This window comes from Paracoccidioides brasiliensis (assembly GCF_000150735.1).
Source record: "Paracoccidioides brasiliensis Pb18 unplaced genomic scaffold supercont2.1, whole genome shotgun sequence".
Lineage (NCBI taxonomy): Eukaryota > Fungi > Ascomycota > Eurotiomycetes > Onygenales > Ajellomycetaceae > Paracoccidioides > Paracoccidioides brasiliensis.
In genome coordinates, this window is record NW_011371358.1 from 3,791,587 (window position 1) to 3,810,160 (window position 18,574).

Here is an 18,574-nt window from a genome sequence, read left to right on the forward strand (position 1 = left end):
AGAACTTAGCGAAATATAATATAACATCACTGCGGTAAGAAATCGCACGCTTGCTCGAGTATACGAAGATAAACAAAACCCATCCCTTATGTCCCCCGGAACAAGAACTGCATATCCTCCGGTGTCAGTTTCTCCAACGCCTCGCTCTGGTCCTTATTGATCGTCCCCCTGATCATATTGGCTTTCTTCTCTTGGAGAAGGACCATGCGCGATTCCACTGAGTCTTCGATGCAGAGTCGGGTGATAACACATGGCCGCCGCTGGCCGATCCGATGACATCTATCTGCGCTCTGCCATTCTGCGGCTGGGTTCCACCATCTAAAAATGATTGGAGTGTTAGTTCTGAGCGACACAGCAAATCTATCATCACGTCATAGAAGGGATAGCAGGAATACATACGGATCAACGATAAAGACTCTCGACGCTTCCGTGAGATTCAACGCGACACCCCCTGCTTTAAGAGAAACAAGGAAAACCTCGACGTCGACATTATTCATAAAGTGTTCAATGGATTTCTGGCGCTGGGCTGGGGTCATACTTCCATCCAACATGACCGTGTTAAACCCAACTCGCCGCAAACGCCATTCAACCAACTGGAGCATAGATGTAAACTGCGAGAAGACTATTGACTTGTGCGTCTGCTTCTTACTGCGCAGTTTGAACAGATCGTACACGAGCATTTCGATCTTGGTTGACGACGTCCAATTTTCCATTTTGATACGGTTGATAATCGAATTTTTCTTAACATGGTCCTCCTGTTGTTCGATATCTGGCTGCTCAAAGTCAATGGAGAGCGGGATGTGGCAGCGCGGACAGTCGGGTTCTCCGCCCTCGTCGAACGACCGGATGTAGTCCTTGGCACATTGGCGGCAGAAGTCGTGGTGACAACGAGACCGTATCGGTTCCTCAGCGGGTTCATCACAGATGCCACAAACGAGAACGTTTTGGCCTCCTTCAGCGTGTTTCTTCAAAATTAAATCTGGGTGGTTGGCGACTTGGCGCATTTGCATGATGAGACCGAAAATGTTTGCGTAGTTGTTTAACATAACACCTCGACTGACATATGTATCGAATTGTCGACTAGTGTTGGTCATAATACTGGAAGAAAAGTCGCGTTCGATTTCTCCAAAGAATTCATTGTGAAGTATCACCCTTTAATACATGTTAGCATTCGCTTCCACCCACAATGTCTTAAGTTTGTATTCTCGTACCGTTTGGGTGGGAGCTCCATAGAAGACGTGTGATCCTTTTTAACGCGTCGGAGCATGATTCTATCGGTTATGAGTCTCAATTTGTCGAGGCCAGATTTCCGAGCCTCTGGTGAGTCCGATTCGGTGACTTGAATTTCGTTAGAGAAGGTGTTACGGTAGGCCTTTGGAGCCACTTACTTGGATTGAGAATTTCCTGATTGAAAATGGAAACATGAGAAAAGCCACTGCAAGGAGTTAGAATCTGATAAATACACATTACAAAGGCTTAAGGTGAGAAATACCTGTGACGACAGTGGGTGCATCTCTTTTCTGCATCCTGAGACCAGTGCAATTCCTGACACGGACACACCTTACAAAGGTAGCATGCAAATGGCTTGATATCCAGAAACCGCAGAAGAGAGAAAAATTCTCCAATTCGGTTTTGGACAGGAGTACCAGAAAGACACCATTTATAGGTCGACTTCAGGGCAAAGCAAGCCCTGGCCACGCTTGTGGTACGTTGCTTGTCGTAGAGTTAGCTAAGCTCGTCCTAGGAAATATGGTGTAGAGCTTACTTACCTTGATGCTATGAGCCTCGTCAAGGATTAGGCGATGGAAATGGATTGAATGAATAACACCTAAAACCGTTAAGAATGTATTCACTTAAGAAGAGCAGGGTACGTTGGGCATACTGTCTTCCTTCACGAGGCCATCATTTCTTTTCCAGCCCTTTACCTCCTTGCGATGCATAGATTCAAGACTAGCGTCTTACGAAAAGCGGTCAGCAATGAAAAACAGTTTTTGTTGATGAACAGATAAACTTACAAGATATCATGATCACGTCGTAGGCCTTTAGCTGTTTCGCTGAAAGGTGTTTGACTTTCGAATTGGACCCATGGTGCACAAGGACTTTCAATTTACCGTCCGTGTATTGCTAGTAATCCCCGAGTTAATAAAGAGTCAGACAAGCATTTGCGCGTCTAACATACCTCGATTTCCGACTGCCACTGCATGAGAGCAACTGGAGGCACTACGACTAATGACGGCTTGCCAACAGGGTAATCAGACATCAACAAGGACACAGCCTGGATTGTTTTCCCCATTCCCATCTCATCTCCAAGTAGCCCGCCTTTCCACTGTAACTTCTCTTGCTGCATCATCCAGTTCAATCCTTCCAATTGGAACGACTTCAATTTCCTGGTGATGCCTGGTGGTTGCGGGGCTGGGGTAGGAGTGATAATTGGTGTTTTCTTCAATTCATCCCACATCGTTTTGATAATTGGATGTTGATTCTGAAGTTTTCTTCGTTCGCGAAGTGCCTACAATTCGGTTAGTTTGCAGGAGGATCTCAATGGGAGGATAATCCTTACGCGTGCACTCATTCGGGATTCTTCAGGAGTTTCTGGATATATGCGCATGCGGCCCATGGAGCCCACGCGGCGAACGCGGCGATGACTTGGAGCCGTAGTTCTGGCGCGTGCTCGAAATGGTCTGGTGGTCGGAGGAAGCGGAGCAGCAAACTCATCGATGTCCACGTCAGAAGAGTCTTCGTCACTCGAGCCACTCTGGAACGCGTCCATCTCATCTTCGCTGCTGTATGGGTTCGACAAATCAGAATCTGCCTCCGACAAAGAAGATCCTTCACTGTCAGCAATAATATCTTTGGATACACCCTTCCTCTTGCAGCCGCGATTGGTGTCCATGGGGTTCATGGCTGGTGCGAGAGGCTGATGACCAGCCTTGCTACGAGTCACACGGGTCAAATTAGCCTTTGGCCACGAACACAGCTTGTCTTCATTGTCAGAAGGAGTGTCGGACAAAGATTCATGGTCGAATTCGTAATCAGTGGAGTTGTTAATTTCATGGGAGCATTTTACTCTTTTCGAGCTGGCATCATTGTACTCTTCTGCCTGTACCGCACGAGCTAATGCTGCATCTGGGCTCTCGTCGAGTGAAGAATTCCCAATAATAGACTTAGTAGAACGTTTCGTGCCGGCTGAGGTTTTCCTTAGAGCGAATGCACTTGACCGTAGTTGAAGAGCACGGGCTGATGCGCTGACACGTTTGCTCCTAGGATTGACAGGTTCTGCTGGAGTACCATTTACAGTTGTAGCAGGAGTAGAGTATCCGTTTGTTGTACTCTGGGCACTTCCATCTGTTGAAGATGAAGGTGAACCAAAAGAGGACTTATTTTCTATGGCCACTGCAACCATGACGGCCGGTTTTATATCATTATCATTTCTGGCACCTCTATTCGAGGACTCAGCCCGAGTACGAGGAGTTATCAGGTGTCCATCAACGGAAATGTCTCTGTCGGTAAGATCAGAGACAACAACACTGGGATTTAGGGACGAGGATGATCTGGTTTGCCGACTTGAGGCACGTTCTCTCAGTGAAGTCGAGTATCCCCCAAGAACTGATATCATAATTGGATTGTTTGTTAGTTTTGATCTCAAGATTGAACTGTACGTGTTGTACAACTTCATTCTCGACTATTAAAGGAGGGACTCTCGCTCACTGTTGTATGGGCCTGAGGAGTCTTCCACCTTTTTGGAAGAATTCCCTTTCGCCATCGAATCAACCGCAGGGTATTCGGAATTAAAAAGAAGTCCAAGAAAATTTACCAAAATGGAGATTAACGAAAGACTCAAGGTTGAGAGTAGTGTTGGTTTCCAAGATAGATCCTATGGCTGATTGAGATGAAGAATTGTGTTATATGAGTGCAAAGTTAGCGGGTAGTTAACTAGCTAATTCACCTACTAGGTTAGTGATGCATTCATTGACTTTGGATGCTGACAAACTTTCGCCTCAACAATACCCAGGTAAACAATATCCAGGTATATAACACTGCTGCCTGGCTTCTTCCAAGGTTCTTTGTCTGCAGTTGGCGCCTAGGCTAGGCTTTCTCAGCTGTGTTCTGGGAACTCTTGAAAATTTAAGACTTGGGACTGTTCCCCTTCCACGAACTAGGCCAAGATCGTCAAAGATCTGGCAAGGCACAGTGTCTGCCAATCCAATCCAGCAGAATACGGCCTAGCGAATGACTAACTGTTGCACCGTCGGTCGGCAACTAGCCTGTCGCAACAGAGACAAGCGGAATTGGCGTGTTGAAAGGGCGGGTTCTCGCACTGTCCCATCTGTCTTTTCTTTTCCCCCAGGTCTTGAACAACGCGTTGGCAAAAACGCGGCACGAAGTCACGTGCACTGGCTGGTTCAATTAAACCCTTTTCGGCCCGACTGAGACGAAACGCAGCATCGAGGAGATTGAAGTTGCAGAACACTGGACAATCTCACGAAGAATTCAGGATGTAAGTGGTTATTTGCTCCTAATATGGTTGGGACTTGTTGCTTAGGTTTATAGGGCGCAAAGACGGCAGCGTACCCATATCCACGGACCGTAAGTAGAAACCCGCCGAGTTTACCTGCAAAGGGGCTACCGAGCAAATACTAACTAACAACTTGTCTACCACATGAAGGCATTCCGCCCTGACGGATTTCCTGGCTGTACGTTGTACCCGGACTTTGTCACTTTGTGTATATATGTACATACATGTATATATAATCTCCAACCAAGTGCGCATTTGACTGATCTCTTCCCTAGTCCAACAATATCTCTGCGGCAGAAATCCGCAACAACTACGAACAACGTCTGAGGCAGGCTCTCCAACAAAATGGTCAGCAAGCCAATGGCACTGAAGACAACAGTAGCAGTAATGAGGGGGGAACGGCTCAGGATGAGGAGACGTCAGATGTTGCTGTTGAGACCCAAAATAGACGAAAGCGCAAGTCTCAGGCCGCACTGAAGGCCATGAAGGCCGCGAAGCAGCAAAAAGTCCAAGGAGAGCAAAGTGATGATGCAAAAATACTTAACTCCATGGTTCGTGGCAAGAAAGCAAGTCACAAGGTGCCTGGCCAACTTGAGAACTGCGAATCTTGCCAAACACGCTTTACGGTTACCGCATACAGCAAAGCTGGTCCAGGAGGTGGTCTCATGTGTTCCCCTTGCTCGAAACTCGTAGACCTTCGGGACCAGCAGACCAAAAAGGCATTTGCGAATAAAAATAAAAAGGGCCGTCGCCAGAATGTTAGCAAGATTCTGGACGGTATTGCCCAGCTTGGTGCAACCAGCCTCGTTGAGAGCTGTATCAAAGTAAGTCACGATTTCATCTTCGTGATTCCGATCTCAAGATTTATATATTTATTGCTGTTTCCGTATATAGACAGTTGCAGACCATATCGACAATATCGAGGAGTTGGGCGATCTCCCGCCCGATCTTGTCTTGAGACTTAGCCACATTCTATCCAAGCGACGAGCGTTGAATCCACTAACTGTTGATCTTTTCCTGCGTGGAGACGTTACTGTCATTGACATATATGATTGCGGAAGTATGCTTTCCCCTTTTACCACGACTAATAGTAACCTCGCTAAAAATAAGACACGACAGAACTGGAAGAAGATGATTTTCAGAAGATATTCTCTACCATGCCATTTCTCGAGAGAGTCAATCTACGTTTTGCAGGTCAGCTGAAGGATAAGCAGTTGGAGTATATGATGGAACACAACAAAGAACTCAAACACCTGCATCTCGACGCCTCCAACCTGATATCAAACGGATGCTGGCAAAAATTGTTTATAACATGCGGTTCGAAGCTCGAAAGCCTCAAACTGTCTAACCTAGACTCCGCGCTTGATGACGAGTCGATAGCTGTGATGGCTGAACACTGCACCAACTTGTGTTGCTTGAAGCTGAAAACCTGTTGGTTACTAGGTGATGATGCGCTCAGTTCCATCGCAAAGCTTTCCAAACTGGAGCACCTCTCTCTAGAATTTATGAAAGAGACATCCTCCAACGTGCTTCTGGACATGGTCGACAAACTCGGACCCAGTCTTCAAACTTTGTCACTAGTCAGCTTCAAAAACGCCGAGGATGAGATGCTAGACATGATCCATCAACGCTGCAGACGTCTTTCCAAACTGCGTTTCGCAGACAATGACAAATGCACAGATGCATCGTATTCCCGCCTCTTTACCGACTGGGATAACCCACCTTTAACCCACGTCGACTTTTCCAGCACACGTGACGTGGACAACAGGAACCCCGATGGCCCCGAAGAACCCATCGGCCTAGCCTCAGCAGGCTTCACGGCGCTGATGAATCATTCCGGAAAATTTATCGAGGCCCTCAACATCTGTTCGTGCCGGCATATTTCGCACAAGGCGTTATCGGAGGTGTTTGATGGGGAGCAAAAGTACCCCTGCTTGAAGGAGTTTGATATCTCATTTCACACGTCCGCGGACGACTCTCTTGTGCTTGGCATTTTTCGGTCATGTCCGGCTCTGAGGAAGGTTATCGCGTTTGCGTGTTTTGGGATTCGCGATGTCAAGGTTCCGCCTGGCGTGGCACTTGTTGGGGGGTTGAATGCGCACCATACGGCTTTGCAGGAGGATAGCATGAAGGTTATCGATCAGATTTTTTGAGGTGTTGGTGCGAGTGGGTGTGTTTTCGGTCTGCTCGTGGCATTTCGTCTCCAAATGAGTGATGTTTATGTCCAACATCTCGTAACCTGGCGATGGATTTCCAGAAGCAGCGATTTTAGCGATTCCTGAGGCCCCCGAAAATAGTGACTGGGGTTCTCCTTGATGCACGTCTTTCCTTTCTTTCTAATTTTGTTTATTATAGAGCAAAACATGTCCAATACCCAACTTCCTTCCTAGCTTCCACAACTTCACTGACATAATTGTTTGATTCCATATTGTATTGCTGTAACTATCATCTAGATCCATTCTGCTAGTTACCCTACGCAACGCGGTTTACGTTGACTGTTATTATTGTTCTTAGCATTGAGCCGTTGGTTTGATGCAGCCAACCGCTCTGCAAGTTGGTTCTATTTACAGCATTTGGCGTCCATGTTTATTTACCTATTAGTTCATTTCTTGCCCAACTACACCACCCATGACAGATCTCTTTTGCCACTGCCCAGTTCGTAGCAGTTCTTTTGAGTCTATATTATCAGGGCATCAAACTATAAATCGTTCGGACAAGAAGATGACTAAATAGCTAACTACCTTATCCCAGCTCCATGACATTTTCATACCTAACTGGTATGAATTCAGAATTAACACTCCCAGGCATCCCAGGAACCAGGAACCAGGCACTCGATGCGCTTATTTCCACCCTCTTGTTTGACCGCCTGGCTGGAAACGTGGGAAGATAAAGTTAACCTTTCTAACCTTGGGGGAAGGCTTAAAGGGTCAACATTGACTTTTTTAACCATGTCGTATCCTTAACTACCACAGGATGAAAATCGACCAGGGATAGGCAATCACCTGATACTGCAAATATTTTATTCACTCATTCCTACCCAGCCAGATACATTATATATATATATATATATATATAATAAAATATACTCACACAATATCCCTAGGCCCAGGGTTATCGACTCGTCAAAGCAAAACTCTACCACAGCACAGAGTTACGGACTCATGGTGGGGTCCCCACTCCCACTGTCAGCTGCGAGAGTTGACATGGGCAGAGCTGGCATCACTCTGCCGGATGTTAAAGAGGTTTATATATGGAGTTCGTTCGAGTTTGGGTTTGGGAGTTTTGGGGAATAATCTAAAATGTAAATGTAAGCCGTGTCGTTTGGCCTGACAGAGGGTCAAAGTGAAGGAAGGGTATTCAGCAACCCAAGAAGGTCTGTCACGAATGTGATTAACGGGTTGTTGCCATTAGTTAATCTTAATTTGCTTTATATCTTGGGAAGTCCAGTTGTATGTGGAATTCCGTGTCCACCTTCTGTCCCGTTCCCACAGGATAGAGAGTATCACCTTTTAGTCCATGGACTTTCAACCAGGGTACGGAATTACGTTCAGCAATTTTGACTGTGGGGACAGGGTGTTCAAGAACCAATCAGTTTTAGCTGTCCCCAGATTTTGCCGGGGATTTCGAACCCCTTGAGTCGAAGGAACCCCTTTGGCCAACAGCAAATCATTTAGTGCCTAATGGAACGAAGAACCCTAGTATATCCTGGGTCTGCCGATGCAATTTTTCCTGGTCGGAGCAGGAAGATCCTAACTTAAGCCAATTAACCAGAGCTAGCTAGTTAACAGGTTCTTTTTATTTTCTGCAACCGATAGATCCATTGGGGATGCAATGACCTCATGGTAAACCCGGGACTTCGTCCCTGTTGACAGGATTGAGGAAGGGCCAATGCCTGTTTGTGGTTGTGGATTTGATACAGAAAATGTCGAAGTTCACTGAGATGAAGGTCCGCAGCGTGGTTCTCGTGGTGAATGTATACATGTCTGGAGACCAGCCCGTTGTCCGGATCGCAGGGATGGAGAGTGGATCTGTTGGAGTGACAGCGCGCCGTCATCCGCTGCGGAGGCGACTGGTGGATGGTGTGGCTTTTCCTCGGGGAACTAATTTTTGCACGTATGGTTTCTTCTGCTTGAGAAGCATACGGCCCGGTTTCGAGATGAGGTAATTTTCGGGGAAGCATGGAGCGTTTGCATGAGCGTCCCTCCTTCGCAATCCTTGATATAGCCCTTTTAGATAGCCTTGTCAAGAGAGATCTCTCTGGGAAAACCTTGCTTCTGAAAAAACAGCCGTGGCGTAATTACTGGCGTAGGTTGGAAAATATGCATTACTGGGGAAGAAGCTTTGACGTAATCCTTGAAATTGATGGGCCATGATATGCGCCCCGTATCCTTTTGCCTGCTGATCAGATTCCGCCAATAACCCCCAGAGGCATTTTGACGATGACGATCGAAGATGAGACGTGCAATGTGATCTTTGGGCATTTTCGGGAATTGCTCTCGAAAGAGGCATGGGAGACCTGTAAGGATAATCCAGCTCTCTTCAGTGCCATCATTGCAGAACGACTCGGAATCCGATATCGCCATTCCGTTCTTCTAACACTACAGGCTGTCGAAGAACGGTTGGAGAGCCTCTGACCTTGAATGGACCTAGATTATCTTAACCGGGAAAGGAGCCCTCCAGGGTGTAGCTAGAGGTTGAACATCACGAGAGCTCGCTCTTGATTCTTTTGGGATCAGAGACGGTATACAGTGCTTCGGAAGCCACAAGCTTTGCGACGAGGGGATTTTGCCCACGATGAGCCGGGTTGCAGGTGATTGCTACTCCGGTTGTCCATCTGCTTTGAATGGCAGCGCACCTGGGACTTTCGGTATTCAAACTATTGCAGATTGCAGATTGCAGATTGTGCTCCTGAACGGAAATACCGAGTTCGGTTTTGGTCGTTGGTATCTGGTGGATTGGATTACATGGGTTATCTCATGTCTCAAAGAGGCATGGCTGAGTCAGCAGGGGGGAGAGCAGGGAGAGCAGGGAGAGCAGGGAGAGCGGGATAAACGGAGGCCAGAATGACGATGGGGAGGAGGAGCTGCAGGTGGAGTGGAGACAAGAGGAGAGGCGGGAGAGGGCATTATTATATAGAAACACTCCCAATGAGGGTTCGCTTCCTGTTAGCCACCACACCTTAACAGACAGAGAGAGCTCTGGAGTTGTTCTAAGCGAGCTTGCCCTGAGAAACAAGGTTAGGGTACCATATCTGGTAGGCAGGTTACGCATGTTTTCACACTCAAGACGACTGTTATGGCAAGCCGAAGTCCTTGTTTGTTAACAAATGAATATGCATAAGCAATAATCAATGAGAATTGTTGATTCGTGAATATACTGGATTCAAAATTATTCAACTCAGTTTCAATCTCTCTTTGTTGTGAGCAACCACCACCACCCAAGCTTTTTTAATCCCAAAAAGATTAAACACTAAAGTAGCCACCGGCTAACTCTAGGCGCCCGTACCCTACCTAGAGTTGTATCGAAATAAGAAGAAATCCGACAGTCCGTCGTCCCATTGCAGATTTTCTCAAAGGTTGGCGGGAAGCGTGGGTGAGAAATCCATCAGTATAACGGAGGAATGGTTGGTTGCTCCCCCTTCGGTGGGTCCCCCTTGCACGCTGAGATCTGCCGAGGTAAACTAGCGGATAACATATATATTGTGTGCAGGTTTTCATCTGGGGCAAAAACTGATTCCCTGAAGTTGGCAGAAACCTTGGTAGCGTCGAAGTTCGAGCAAGAAAACAAGGCCATGAGAGACAGTTAATAAACCGTAGTACGGAGCGGGTTAATTCAGGTGGATGGAAAGACAATTGAATATCCGTATGAAGTTTATTATTCGGAAGCTGCTGTAAGGAATTAATTCAATTGCATCGAAGGGAAAAAAGGAACAATGTTAGAAGCCAACATATCACGTGATAGCGGGATCAAAAGACCCCAGATGATTTATAACTATGGATGCAGCCTAATAACGACCAGTTGACTAGTTAGTCCCCACCCTCGAAACTTTAGATAGCTCGTTGTCCTTTTTTTTTTTTTTTTTTTTTTTTTTTTTTTTCTTTCTTTTCCTTTTTCCTTTTGGGAAATATACTGCTGGTTTTGGGGGGTTGGTTAAGAAGTTCCAAGGTGAAAGTTGTTCCTTAGGTTTGGGGTCCACTTTTCTAAAACCAGGATCCTCATCAAATAAAACAGCAGTTCTGCATAACCGTGCACACAAACCACACGTATATTACGACTCCAATCTTCTATTCGACCTCGCCACTCCCAACACCAGGGTTGGGATGAAAGAGCTAAAGGGTTAAAGGACCAAACCCACGTCAGGAGCAGATAGAGATAGAGATGTGTGTGGGACATGTGTAAGGTATGACTAGTTGTGTGTAGTTTTAGTTAAAATACACATTGAAAATGAACGAAAGCGAAGATTTTTCCTTTCAGGCTGAGATTTTCAAAACCATCTTCAACCTTTTTTTGCTTTTTTTTTCTTTTTTCTGTTTTTTTCTCTTTTAAAAACCCAACGTTCCAACTCTGCCCTGTTAGACCGTGTTTTACTCTAGCTGGGAGGGTTGACCGGAGTTGATCATGGTTTTAGAAAAGTGGGCCCCAACTTTTTAAACAACTTTCACCTGGAACTTAACTAACCCACATTTCTGTCTCCTGAAAATCTTAATCCACACGCCCTCTGCCTGCCAGCCTGCTCTGCGCGGGTCTTACTTCTGCTCATAACCTCCTAACCGCCTACAGCAGGGGGGCGGGCCCCTGAGATGCCTGCCTTAACTACTTGCCCAACCAACCTGCCAATGTGCCGATTGCTCTCGTAGACGGATGAGGTGAGGATGAACTGGGTAAATAAGCAACCATAGACAGTATTGTCTAATGTATCGGCAGAGAGAACGACAGGAACGAAGCAGTCTATTCCAGAAAAGGAAAAAGTGTTAAGTATAACCACAAGGTTTTGAGTTGTATACCGGGAGTATCTAGTTAGGTGAATCTATGAACTATGAACAATGGAACTATGAAATTTCTTCAAGCTTCTCCCCAAAAGAGAAATCTTCCCGCTCAATGATCTCGGAAGCCTTTGAGATCCGGGCAGGTGAGGGACGAGTTGAACAAGCTATGGAGAAGAGCGTTTTGAAACACAGCATTCTGCCTTCGTAGCCAGCTTCTTGAAAAGTTGTAATATGTATGTGTCTCTCAGCAGAATCGCTAGCAAATGGAAGGATGAGAGGAGTGGGTGTATTTGAGGGTTAGGCTGGCCATAAACAATTTTACATGCCTACTTGCGAAACTAGTGAAAATAAGAGGTGGCGCATGTCCCAGCCAGTCAAGGCAGTAATCCATGTGTGTCCAATAATACAAATAACAACAGTTGGACTAAAGAACAACAATGAGACAAGGGGGGAGGCCGCCCTTTTTAAGCCGGCGGAGGGTTCTGGAAAGCAGAGGAGAAGCAAGAGTGTGCCCCGTAGATGCCATTACATATCTCATCCCATGCAGGGCAGGGCAGGGCAGGGCAGGGCAGGGCGAAATAAAGAAGAAAAAGAGGGGATAAGTCTTCTGAGACAAGACGGAGTACGGAGAAGCACGGAATTCATTGAGATTGTTCTTTCTTCCCCCCCTTTGGCCAGTTCTGAGGGCTGGGGAACGACATACCTGGCTCCGTTTTGCTCCGTTTTGGCTCCATTTTTTGTAAGAAGTCAACTGGCACTGAACCAAACCCCTTCCTCGGGCCCGGATCGATTAACGATGCTAGACCCTCCAGAATCTCACTAGGGATGCCTTGATGTGACGATGCTGGCTTGGGTAGCTGGGGGCCAGACGTAGGCTGAATTGTTGTTTTTGCTGCGGACAACATCGCCACTAGCTAGCTGCTGCTAACATGGCGTCGGTAGCGCGAGGGAAAAAAGATAAGAGGAAGAAGAAGAAGTAGAAGAAGAAGAAGAAGAAGAGGAAGAAGAGTTTCTTTTCTTTTCTTTTCTTTTCTTTTCTTTTTTCTTTTTTCTTTTTTTTTTTTTTTGGTTCCCAGACATTTATTGCTGTGGAAGAAGCAGCAGAGAAGATGAAAGAGTTGAAGAATTAAATAAAGAGCAAATCAAGGAGAGTTGGAAAGAGAGAGAGAGAGAGTAGTTAGTTTAATCCATAATAGTTGCATTAATTATTTTATGCAATCCTCTGTTTAACTCAAACTCCTTTTCCCCTTTTCTCGTTCCAACCCAGACACACAGAGAGAGAGAGAGAGAGAGAGGGAGAGGAGAGACACTTTCCCACCCACACGCACCACACACCCACACCCACACCCACACCCACACGCACCCACCAACCAAACCAACCACCAACCAAACCAACCACCAACCAAACCAACCACCAACCACCAACCAACCAACCAACCCAACCCACAACACAACCAACACAACCAACGCACTCTCACTCACTCACCACTCACTCACTCACTCACTCACTCACTCACTCACTCACTCACTCACTCACCACTTGCCCACCACCACATCCACAACCCTACCACAGCCCAGATCGCGCCCGCCCCAAACTGTCAGCAACCGCCAACTGAGCACAACCAAACGAAGCCTGTTGCAACTGTCGATGACACCGACAACCAACAACCAACAACCTTCAACTTCATCGCTTCTCCCTCTGCAAAAACATTTGACAGGCTTCAACCCTCCCAACTCCGCCATCCTCATTAACTAATCCCCCCCCTCCCTCGCTCTGGCTCTCACTCTCTTCTCTCGTTTTACTCTTTTATTTTTTTGTATTATTATTATTATTATTATTATTATTATTATTATTATTTTTTTTTTTAATTGGCCTGCGATCCCTCTCCTCCTGTGTTTCCTGGTCTCGATCCTTCGCTGGTTCCCAATCTTCAGCGTCTCTCGATCGTGCTACCAATGCAACCACTCCTCCGAGGCTGCCAGATACGGATTTGGGCCCCGATGATTCGATGAGCTTTGAGAATATGTTTGAGGGGTTGGATAAAGAGGCTGCTGGGCCTTTGTTTTGCTGCTGGTTCCCTTCCTCCCGCACCCCCCCCTCCCCCCCCCCCCCCCCCCCTCCCCACACAAAAAAAGGTGAGTATCAACCAACATCTCTCCTACCTCCTCTATTTCTTCTATCCTCCATCAAACTAACTGCCATAGCCCACTGGGAATTCCCATCTCCTTGGAGGACTCTTAGGCCCATGTCATCGTGAGAGAAAAAGAAAAGAAATCAAAACACATCTCCCTCGCTTCTTCTACAAACGAAAGCCAGAATTTACAGGACAGCGTCATGGGCCGGACGCATTCGAGGGAGGACGATGCTGTGGTAGCACGTCCGCTTGCTGTCCGCACGAGGACTTCAGGAGTTGCCGACACCAAAGGCTCCCTTTCACCAACGCACAATGCGCTCTCCAGCCCTAGAAAACATAGAAATACCGTATATCTTGAACGCACCGCCTCTGTCGAAGATGAGGATGCCAAGATCGTTAATAGTGCGGTCTCTCACAGACGGACGCAGACCTCGGATATCTCTCCTGTCGGGGAACATTCGGACTTCTCCGGAAGCGGATGGCAGCAGCGTAGTTCCTTGAGAGAAACAACGGACTACGACGACGATGATTCCCCTGTTGCAGCTTCAATAGCCGAGGAAGTCATTCTGGCTGAACGGTATGAACAAAAGGCTAGCCATTCGGACAACCAGCCTAACAAAGTGATGACGCCAGCTCAATTCGAGCGCTATCGACAGCAGAAGGAAATGACAAGGAAGAAAACAGACACGTCCTCTAGCTACCTTTCGGACGACGACAGTGACCACTATGATGACGAGGAGGACGAGGTGGAGAAAGCTCGTGAGGCTGCGAAGCAAAGAAAGAGGCAGGAAGCTCATCTGTCGGTATACAGGCAGCAGATGATGAAGGTTACGGGAGAGCAGGCCAAACCACAAGACTCGGATTTAAATATTAGCATCGCAGGCTCACTCAGCAACCTCAGCCGCACATCATTCCTTGCTCCAGAGACATCTACCAACGGTAATTCCACCGGAAACGGCAAGAGCAGCGACGGAGAAGAAGACGAGGACATCCCACTGGGCATCCTAGCCGCCCACGGCTTCCCCAACAAAGTCCGGCCACCGGGCCATCTAACTCCCTCAATCTCAAACCCCAACCTCCGCTCCTCAATGGCGTCCTTTGTCCAGCCCCCGCCCTCCGTCTCAGGCGAAGCAATCCCGCAAGCCAGCCGTGTCAGCCTCCCCGTCTTCGCACGCAACCTCCCCCGCGATCCTTATAACATTGGCGCGGGCCTTATCAACCCTTCACACCGCGAATCATTGGCTCTGGGCGGTGGTTCGCCATCGGTCTACGGTGCGCCGCCCGGTTTGCCACCCGGAGGACTTGTAGGGGTTATTGCGAGTGAGGAGAGGGCGAAGGCTATGCGTAGGGGAAGTCCGAATGGGGCTACTACTCCGAATAGCTTTTTAGGGACGAACGGACCCCAGGGAAATTGGAGTAATATGATGGGTATGAATACACCGTCACCGCATTTCCTGAATGTGCCTGGTGGAGGTGGCTCGCCTATGGGTCTGGGTCCGCAGCAGATGTACTCACAACAGCCACAGCCGCAGCAATACTATGGCCAGGCGCAGATGATGACTCAAATGATGCAGACGCAGATCCAATGGATGCAATCCATGATGCAAATGCAAGGCCTGCCCACGCAACCCATGCCTGGCGCAGGCCCGGGTCAACAGATGACCGCCCCCGGCAGCCCCGTTCGGCCCGTCTCCATGCTCTCCATGGGTCCCGGCCCCAACGTGAACCAAGGCCCGCCACAAGTCGACCATCAAACCCTCAGCCTCCTCGATCCGAGATGGACCAATCGCCAATCATCCTTCCTCCCCAACTCTCCTTACCAAACCGATTTCAACATGAACATTGGGCCTCTGCCAGGGACGGCCACTGCCTACGCACCATCCGTCGCGCCATCGGAGCGCAGTAACGTCGGCACGGCGTCGAGGTATCGGCCTGTTTCTACGGGGTCGGGCATACAGGTGGGTGGTAATGAGCGGACGATGAGCGAGAGGTCGTCGACGTTTACGTCTTCGACTCTTAAGCCGTGGAATGAGGGGAAGAGGGGGATGAGTTTTTCCTCGGGGACTGGTGTTGCCGCGGCGAGACCGTTGAGCCACTTGAGGGTTGAGACGCCGGTTGGTGATGGATTGAATGGGAATGGAAAAGGGAATGAGAATGAGAATGGGAATGCGGAGGACGACGATGAGGATGAAGGGTGGGCGGAGATGATGAAGACGCGGGAGAAGAAGAAGAGTGGATGGAAGTATAAGAAGACGGCGTCATCGTTGGGGGAGTTGTTTCATCACCATCATCACCATCATCACCATAATACTACGGCAGCCTAAGGGATTGTGTTGGCATGTGGATTTTGGAGTAGGTGCTGTAACACCTTTTTTTGGGTAGTGTGGGAGAGTGGGATTCGCATCGATTGAAAGACGGGTTACAAACATGCATGCATGCCCCTGGAGCATTGGATGTGATTACTATCTAAGTTGCCAATATAAATCCATTTGGAAGCACATTTCGAGATTGGAGAGGTACAAGGGGGAGGGTGAGAACACAAAAAGCTAGGAGATGAGTTGGATTTTTCTTGGATTTATTTTCTTATTGACCTTTTTGCACTGGGACATATAGTATCTTGCTGTTTTTGAGTTGATTTTTGTTTTGCTTGATTTTTGGTTTTTTGTTATGGTGTAATTCCTCACTCCACTTTCCTGATCTCTTTGTTCTTCAAAATTCCTTCTTGTCCTCTTTCTTTCTGTATTGTGGTTTGATGTGGCATTTTTATATTTATTTTTGTTATATTTTATGTTTCACTCATATTGGCGAATATATGGCTCGTTGGTGGTTGTGTTTGTTTCTGTCATTCTCCTATTGAAAATTGCCCCCCCTTTTGGAATCACATACATACACACATACATACATCATCTGTAATAATCATAATTGGATTTCATTTGGGCAGATAGAACAATAAAAATGTATATATATATACATCAATCATTTTCTCCTCCCAAATCCTCCCTCACTCGCAGAACCTACAAAACCCTCGTTAACCCCATCCACCACCTTCCTCGCCTCCGCCACCGCACCCCTCACAATCTCCCCCGCCGTGCTAACCTCGTTTACCAACCCAATCCCCGTCCCCGCATATGTCGTCAACCGCCCCTCGGGCCCCCACCCTGCATCGCCCTTCTTCATCTCCTCCTGATAAAGCTTCTGATTCTCCTTATCATCCATCCCCTCCTCCCGGTCGCGGACCGTAACATTCTCCACCCCGCGCCCACCATACCGCTCCGGCCACGCATTGTACCCACGCATAATATCATACACTGTCGTGCGCACAGTACTTACCCCGCCATCCGTCACCCGCAGCACCTCCCGCTGATAACCGCCCGAGATCGCCGCGTCCGAACACGCCAGGAACCGTGTGCCCATCACCACACCCTGCGCGCCCAGGCACAGCGCTGCGGCGACCCCGCGCCCATCCGAGATGCCCCCCGCAGCCACGAGCGGGATTCCACCATACCCAGCATGGGCGAGGGCATCTCTCGTCTCCGGCACCAGCGAGATGATACTCGCGCCCCGCGCCAGGCCATGGCCTCCTGCATCACTCCCCTGCACGACCAGGACGTCCGGCTTGGCTTTCTCAGCCACGTCGAGCGCTTCCTTGACGGAGCCGATTTGGATCCAGATGCGGGTGCGGTTGTTTGTTGCGCGGCGGATCTCGCTGGACCAGGTTGCCAGGGTGTCTTGCGGGTTTGGGTCTGGGGCGGCGAAGAGCCAGACTGCGGCCGGGGTGTGCTTCTGCAGGGCAGGGAGGGCGTCGGGGAGCGTTGCGCCCCAGTTTAGAAAGCCGATGCCGACTGGGAGGGGGTCGTTGGCGGCTTTGTTGTAGCTTGAGATTGGAGAGGAAGAGAGGAGGTCTGCGGCGGCAGAGAGGAGGGTTTCGATCTTGGTGGAGTCATAGCCTCCGCCAATAAAACCCAGGCCGCCGGCACGGGTGACGGAGACGGCTAGGTTGGGGGAGGCGATGCCGAGCATTGGTGCAGAGACGATGGCGGGGGTGTTGGCCGCGATGGTTGGGTGGAGGTCGTGGATGGTCGACATGGTGGATATTTTCTTCTTCTTTTGTTCAAAAGGCGTTTACGGGAATAATTGTGGTGGTTGTTGGATCTTGTATTTTTTCGGGGAATAATGGGCAGGAGAGATCGTATCGGACTTCCGCCGCGGTTAGGTGGAGGGATGTAAATATATATAGAGCTGAAAGGGAAGTGCGGGGTGCGGGGTCTAAGAACACAATTCACCCTTTCATCCTTTCCAGAGCACGAAAACACTTGCCGTTGGTATCCTCTCCCATCTCATATGGGAATGGTCCTAATCGCATCCTGGAGCTGCTCTGTGGCTCAGCATCATGTGCTCTGCAGTACGTATGAATAATACTCTGCCGGGAACTAATAACTATCTCCTTGGAAGGTTGTGATAATAGTTTCCTAAGCGGGAGAAACACCATTACAATTTACCTGGGAAAACTGAGCAAGGATGCAGCCAATGGCACCACGGACATGACATTCAGCTTGAATCCTGCTGCCAATTGACCACGCTGCTGAGACATATGTATTTTTATACAGAGTACTCGACACTTGGAATGGTCTGATGGATGTAGGACAGGGGTGTTAGTTGTTAGGCGGGTGTCCGATGACGTAATGGCGTCCGGATTTCGGATATATATATAAATCCGAGTGCCTTAGTAATACATCCACGTGACATGTATTTGCCTTTCCGCCCGCTTATCAAAAGAACAGAAGAAATATCCAACGCCGGGAAGGACAATGGAAGCACCGACATCTTGTTTATATACATACATACATACATATATATATATTATATATATTGTATTTGCTCTGGAGAGTAGATAATAACGACTCCATCTGTTTCTTCTTGGGATACCCTCTACCCGC

The 18,574-nt window shown here is 48.2% G+C and overlaps 6 protein-coding genes across 6 annotated transcripts; 2 read left to right on the plus strand and 4 right to left on the minus strand.

The window, feature by feature from the left end:
• Nucleotides 1-86: 86 nt before the first annotated feature.
• Nucleotides 87-3,616, minus strand: PADG_01144 (DNA repair protein RAD16; the record flags this gene model as incomplete). The annotated part of the gene is made up of 10 exons (XM_010757837.1): nucleotides 87-318; nucleotides 400-1,152; nucleotides 1,212-1,338; nucleotides 1,389-1,435; nucleotides 1,493-1,713; nucleotides 1,770-1,828; nucleotides 1,883-1,957; nucleotides 2,016-2,124; nucleotides 2,180-2,509; nucleotides 2,561-3,616. The coding sequence occupies 10 exons, from the start codon at nucleotides 3,614-3,616 to the stop codon at nucleotides 87-89; spliced, it is 3,009 nt and encodes a 1,002-aa protein (XP_010756139.1).
• A 1,044-nt stretch (nucleotides 3,617-4,660) lies between these two features.
• PADG_01145 (uncharacterized protein) lies at nucleotides 4,661-6,669 on the plus strand (the record flags this gene model as incomplete). Its single annotated transcript, XM_010757838.1, has 4 exons — nucleotides 4,661-4,732; nucleotides 4,792-5,340; nucleotides 5,411-5,576; nucleotides 5,636-6,669. The coding sequence occupies 4 exons, from the start codon at nucleotides 4,661-4,663 to the stop codon at nucleotides 6,667-6,669; spliced, it is 1,821 nt and encodes a 606-aa protein (XP_010756140.1).
• Nucleotides 6,670-8,448: 1,779 nt separating this feature from the next.
• PADG_11219 (uncharacterized protein) lies at nucleotides 8,449-9,099 on the minus strand (the record flags this gene model as incomplete). Its single annotated transcript, XM_010758512.1, has 3 exons — nucleotides 8,449-8,616; nucleotides 8,659-8,742; nucleotides 8,845-9,099. 3 exons carry the CDS (start codon nucleotides 9,097-9,099, stop codon nucleotides 8,449-8,451), a joined length of 507 nt encoding a protein of 168 aa, XP_010756814.1.
• Nucleotides 9,100-12,143: 3,044 nt separating this feature from the next.
• On the minus strand, nucleotides 12,144-12,407 carry PADG_01148 (uncharacterized protein; the record flags this gene model as incomplete). Its single annotated transcript, XM_010757839.1, has 1 exon — nucleotides 12,144-12,407. One exon carries the CDS (start codon nucleotides 12,405-12,407, stop codon nucleotides 12,144-12,146), a length of 264 nt encoding a protein of 87 aa, XP_010756141.1.
• A 1,430-nt stretch (nucleotides 12,408-13,837) lies between these two features.
• Nucleotides 13,838-15,961, plus strand: PADG_01149 (uncharacterized protein; the record flags this gene model as incomplete). Its single annotated transcript, XM_010757840.1, has 1 exon — nucleotides 13,838-15,961. The coding sequence occupies one exon, from the start codon at nucleotides 13,838-13,840 to the stop codon at nucleotides 15,959-15,961; it is 2,124 nt and encodes a 707-aa protein (XP_010756142.1).
• Nucleotides 15,962-16,613: 652 nt separating this feature from the next.
• On the minus strand, nucleotides 16,614-17,723 carry PADG_01150 (uncharacterized protein; the record flags this gene model as incomplete). Its single annotated transcript, XM_010758324.1, has 1 exon — nucleotides 16,614-17,723. The coding sequence occupies one exon, from the start codon at nucleotides 17,721-17,723 to the stop codon at nucleotides 16,614-16,616; it is 1,110 nt and encodes a 369-aa protein (XP_010756626.1).
• Between the last annotated feature and the right edge of the window lie 851 nt (nucleotides 17,724-18,574).